General features: G+C 46.1%; 1 protein-coding gene across 2 annotated transcripts; it reads right to left on the bottom strand.

Moving 5' to 3' along the window:
• Positions 1–201: 201 nt before the first annotated feature.
• sp8b (sp8 transcription factor b) lies at positions 202–4,086 on the bottom strand. 2 transcript variants are annotated; one of them, XM_038797438.1, is made up of 2 exons: positions 3,980–4,086; positions 202–3,317 (listed from the first exon to the last, which is right to left on the bottom strand). In XM_038797438.1, the coding sequence occupies exons 1-2, from the start codon at positions 3,998–4,000 to the stop codon at positions 1,941–1,943; spliced, it is 1,398 nt and encodes a 465-aa protein (XP_038653366.1). In that variant the 5' UTR covers positions 4,001–4,086; the 3' UTR covers positions 202–1,940. The 2 variants fall into 2 exon arrangements, with proteins under 2 accessions (XP_038653366.1, XP_038653367.1); XM_038797439.1 differs by having other exon boundaries at positions 3,667–4,083.
• Positions 4,087–5,795: the final 1,709 nt, after the last annotated feature.

Here is a 5,795-nt window from a genome sequence, read left to right as displayed (position 1 = left end):
GGTTTTATTTCATTGCATGTCTTTGCAGTCAAAATATATCACGAACTTGAGGGTTATAACAAATATCAGTAGAGAAAAAAATGATGGTCCTGGAGAGGCAAGGGGTATTTCCAATAGCTATTTCGCATCTTAAAAAAATCATTGAATTCTCTTTTGTAGAATTATATATACCTAAAATAGCGGTTGACCGTTGAAGTTTGCTGTACATATATTATTTTATTTTGGTACACACATTTCATATACAATTAATTCCATGTCTGTGCCGAGATACAAAGGAAATGTAATAAATACAGACGAGGGATAGTTTCTCTCGAATGGAGAGAACTTCACACTTTAAAAGTGCACGGAAGACGATAGCGTTCAGAAACCTATAGCACTCGTTGCGTCTTTCCAGTTGTCTGTAACGCTGTGTTACTCCAATAGGTGCACCTAATTGTATTTTACCAGCTTGTTATAAAGTGGTCTGTTTCAAGATCATAGCCTATATTTCCAGTTTATAAGAAAGTTTAAATACTTTTCTATTAAAAAAAAACAAATACACGCAAACAGGTCAGATCTACTCCAGGATTTATTCTATATTTTGTGGTCTGCTGCAGACCCACTTGTTACGAAATAAATGCGAAATGTGCCTTTAAACTATCTGACTGCCAGTATATGCAAATAAGTAAATACATGCTCCATTAAATAAAATAAAAAAGCCATTCAACATTTACCAAACATCCTCTGCTTCATTCTATAAGATTTTTGTTTCTCACAATTTCCAAAAATAAAAAGAAAATAAAAAGTTCTCAAAGTGCGTCCTGGATACACCTCAAGACCTATTAAGTTCAGAAAATCGCAATGAATTATTCAGCGACATGTCACTGTAACTTTCTTGACAACAACCAAAAAAAAATCCCCTTAAATTTACCCTTATATATGTTCAAATATTTTTTTTTTCAGAAGAATTTACAGGAAAATACTATACAAATCGTCTCCTGGACAAATAACGTCTCGCACCTACATACCGGTGGAGTAATTATTTAATAATTAACTATTCTTAATCATGACCCCAGTTTTACAAAGCCTTGCTACTATTTTACAAAGTTGGTAACCTTTCCATTCTCACTACACAGCACCGTCGACCGTGTTTTAAAATCAATTCGTCACTTTATTTTTTGTGTTGACAATACGAGAAGAGTAGGTACCTTAATATACATGTTGAAATACTTGTCGAAGAATTTACAGGCGAAAAATACTATACATACAAATCGTCTCCTGCACAAGCAGAATTTGCACTCGGAGCTACAAGTGATGCAACTTCTTCAGGTAGTTAAGGACAAAAAAAAAGGAAAACCGAATAAGTCTCGCCCTGTGAATTCTCTTCCCATTGTGCGTTTTATCGGGTAGAAGGCATTGGGAAAGCAGGTACGATTCCAGAGAAATCTTTGCGTGTGCACGGTCGATTTGCAGAGATTTGTTTTAAAAAAAGTAACCAAACGAATTATACCGACTTTGCAGAAATGGGAACACGCACTGCATTTTGTGTGTGTGATTCTGAGTGAACTCTACAAAGGGGTTTGTAATCCAGCCGCAAGGGAAGACTTTGGATTGGAAAGAAAATTGAAAATGGTCGAGAAAACGGATGGAAGGTTTATTTAAACCGCGATTGCAAGCGGGCAGGATGCAGGCTGTATCGTGTGGGTAAATTGGAAAGTAGGGAAAGGTATTTCTACCTGAAGGAATAAATCAGAATTTCAGGAGGGGGACCTGGTGGAATTTAAGCCAGTTTGATTTTTTTTTGTCCTCAGCTATCTAGCCTATCCTAGCAAAGCAGATGTTGGGTGCGTTTTTTGTTGATTTTCTTTTACACAAGCTTTCCCCTTTTTTTGTTACTTACACGTAAATCTCTGTTAAAGTTCCAATCATACTTTTGTTGCTGTTGCTTCCTTAAAGCGACTTCATTCCAGGCCGTTATTGTGGCCGTTGAGGGTGGCAGCCGGGCCTCCCTGGGCTGCTGCCTGCAGCATGTCTGACGGGGAGCGGCAGCGGGGCGAGCCCGGGTTACTGTGCTCGCTGTCGGTGTCGCTGCCTTTCTTGCTGTCGGGGCCCCCGGCTCCCCCGGTCCCCCCCAGGCCGACCGCCTGGTGGGTCTTCACGTGCTTGCTCAGGTGGTCGCTCCGCATGAAGCGCTTGTTGCAGACGGGGCAGGCGAAGCGCTTCTCACCGGTGTGGGTGCGCAGGTGGCGCTGCAGCTCGTCCGAGCGGGTGAAGCGCTTGCCGCAGAAGAGCCAGTTGCAGACGAAGGGTCTCTCGCCCGTGTGCCAGCGCAGGTGGGCTTTCAGGTGCGACGTCTTGCCGTACACCTTGCCGCAGCCCGGGATGTGGCAGCTGTGCAGCCCTTTCCTCCGTAGGCTGGCTCCGGCTGGCCCCAGGCGCTCAGCCTCCTGGCAATTGGGGCAGTCACAGGTCGCCCGTCCCGAGTAGCGCCTGGCCGAGGAGCGGGGAGACGCGCCCAGGGCAGCCGGGCTTCCCAGCATGGAGTTGGCACCCAGCGGGGAGGGGGCAGAGTCCTGATAAGAGGGGGGTAACACGGGCTTGAAGCCATCCTGGGTGAGGAGGTGCTGGTTGCTGCTCAGGAGGTGAGAAGATGCCCCATTGATGCCCGCTGTGCTGAAAGCCGAATGGCTCAGGCCGGAATAGTCCGAGTTGTAGCCGCCCAGGGGGGAGTGCAGCGAGGACTGCAGCCCGCTCGAGTGTAAGGACGATGGAAGGGCCCCGTTGGGGTTCTGCACGTCAATCCAGCCCGCTGTCCCCGGGTGCACATCCCACCAAGTCGATGCGCTGCTCCCCACGTCCCCTGCTATCCCGGGATGGGACGGTTTGAACCAGGACTCGTACGGATGTGCCATCCCAACTCGGGGGTAGATGCCCTGCAAGCTGTTTTGCAGCGTGTCCACTGTGGTATGAACTTTGGAGATGAAGACGGGCTGGGCAGCGTCCTGGGAGCTGCTGGAGACGGGGGACTGAAAGACGGAGTACTCGTTGCCAAAGGGCGATGTGGAAGAGGTGTTGGAGGTGAGGGAGAACGCGCTGCTGCCCGATGAACAGTTGACGCTGAATGAGTCTGGCAGCCCTGCCCCGTTCCTGGAGCTGGAGACCCCGAAGCCGGAAAGGCTGGAGCCGCTGTTGCAACTGGAAAGGGATCTTTTCCAAGGATGGAATCCTTTTCCAAAAGACGTGTTGTCCGACAGAGAGGGAGACGGGCTCGGGCTGCCGATTTTATTGCATGTAGCAGCCAACATTGCCAGAGGAGTTGATCCTAGTCTCGGTTCTTCCTGCAAAGAGAGGGCAAACAAAAGACAAATGCATACAGTTGCAATAAGCCCAGTTGGATACTTGCACATTAACACAACAACTGCCTTTACAGCCAGCTTCCACCGACAAGATTTAAACTTTGACCGCCCATTTAAATATGCTTAAGCCCTTTAAGTTAGAAGCGAAACTGGCAGTAAATGTGTTCCGAAAACTTGGGAGCTGCCAAACTCAATAGAAAACAGCGGCAGATTGTTAGCATTTAAAGTGATTTCTGTAGTATTTTAACATTATGCAAACTTCAAGATAAAACACAGAATTGGGCCTCACCCAACTCCGCAAACTGCAACAGAAAGAATAGAACTAACATACCTGTAGAACCTGGAGGATCGTAAGAATAAATCAGAAGGCAATTTAAAGTTTCACAGGTAACTGCTGAAATGTAAAAAAAAGGGCCTCCCTCTGTCTCTCTCCGTGGGATCGCGCTCAGAGGAAGTTGGTGCAAATGCCCTCAGAGCGGTGCCAAACCAAAATGTGACTTGGCCCTTCTTTTACCTCTTGCTCTCCAAAAAAAAGGGCTCAACAGGAGACTGATAGCGCCTGCCTTGACTGGGACTTTTTTTAAACCACCTCGATCCCAACAACAAAGAGCTAATTAAACCAGCAAGAAAATCCTTAGACTCACCCCCAGAAGTGAAGTTGCCATCACAAAAAACTGCCCTCCTCAGAGGATCTCTTTTTTTTGTATTTATAAATCAGAGCACTTTTTTTTCGAGGTGTGCAATACAATGATCAGTTCCGCCCCATTCAACCACAATTGTAGCGTCTCTCGCCTTTGAAGTACCGCTAAGCCGCCGGCAGCCAATCGGCGGCGCCGCCGCCGTGACACCGGGCATTGTGACGTCAGGCAGCACGCTCTTCCACTCAGCTCCTCCGCAGAGAGAGAGAGAGAGAGGGGCAAACACCAAACACTTGCAGCAGGGCTCAGCGGCTCAGGGGCTCAATTGGCAGCGTGGACTCAACAAACCTGCCTGCCTTTTGTCTCTAAAGGTTGTCTCGTCCTCTGCATAACCTCAGCCACCTGGAGTCCTCACCCCTGTTCCCATCTGAAATTCACGCGCTGCCAAGACTTTCCCCAACACTTTTGAGTGCATTACGCCCGTGTTTGTGCAAGTTGAATATAAACAAATTTGCTCTCTTAAATAAATATGATTGACCCCCCCCCCCCCCCCCCCCCTTGCCCTCGCTCTCAAGCACATGCTTGCTCCTGGTATGTCCCCAGTTCGCTTGGATTAGTTTCTCTTTCTGTTGGTGGTGTTTTAAGTGCTTTAATTATTTCCGTATTTACAACTCCCCACCATCACTCACCACTACCCCCCGCTCGCCAACCAACCCTTCCCCAAAAATCTAGTGTTGAACCAATGCGGCAACATCACATCAAAGTGTCACGGATCTATTCTCAGCCTGAGCTGAAACCCCGTTCGGGAGAATCACCCGTCTCTGAAACCTTGCTCGAAGTCAAGTTTCACGGAAGTAATCGTTCCTTTAATTAGATCTCCTTGTTTTGACTCGTTTTGCCAGTCTGTTTTTTCTCCCCAAGATCCATTAAAGTGCAAAAACAGGCTAAAGCTTTGAACGAAACCAATCGCGCCATTGACGTTTGTCTGCTGTACTTAAACGCCTGCTGATTTTTTTCTTCCAAACCATAAATAACAATGAATGACTTTGAGAGCAGCCTGATGCCCAGGTTAGACAAGCTGCACACCATGTGTGAAACGCTGGCCTTTCCACAAATAAGTTTGAAGTTTGGTTTCACGGGTTACCGAATGCGGGCGCATTCTGTTTCAATATTTAATGTATATATTTTTAAAAAGGAACTCTTTGAAGCCTTTGTTGAAACGATCGTATTCATGAAAATTAATGCCGTGTTTATTTGAGCTTGTTGATGGTGATGATTTTAGCATGTTGAGAAGGCGTGACTGGACAGCCCAGAAGGAGGAAGGGGTGGGAAAAGGAGGGAACTCCGTTTAACAAATAAAAGAATTAAGTTTGCCTTACCGACCTCTTTAATGATACATATGTAATAAATATCTATAGATTAAAATGTATATAATTGATATTTCCCTCAAATAGGCATCATTTATGGTTTACTTCACCCTTTCACGCTCCTGTCAATGATCTTACTTGGTCAAATATGTGTGGTTCAAGCTTGTTTGAGAACAGCTGACAAATACATGGGTAAACGACATGCTTACCTTTCAGAAACAGCAAGTAAACCAGCAATAAAGGAGACTCCGAGTCCGCCTTTCCAACTTAGCAAAACATCAACACGAGCTGTTCGAAAACAGATCAGCGAGAAATATGTAAAGCGTGAGACACAAATGTGGGTGCACGTTCCTGTCAAAAAGAAGGGTGTGCAGTAAAGCAGTCTGACAAAGCAGCAGGCAGGGAACTCCAACCTTTAATGTTTTCAGAAAAGACAATAGTCGTTAAAATACTGC

Source organism: Scyliorhinus canicula, chromosome 5, assembly GCF_902713615.1.
Source record: "Scyliorhinus canicula chromosome 5, sScyCan1.1, whole genome shotgun sequence".
Lineage (NCBI taxonomy): Eukaryota > Metazoa > Chordata > Chondrichthyes > Carcharhiniformes > Scyliorhinidae > Scyliorhinus > Scyliorhinus canicula.
Note: the sequence above shows the minus strand (reverse complement) of the source record. Positions and strands in the feature narration are given on the sequence as shown.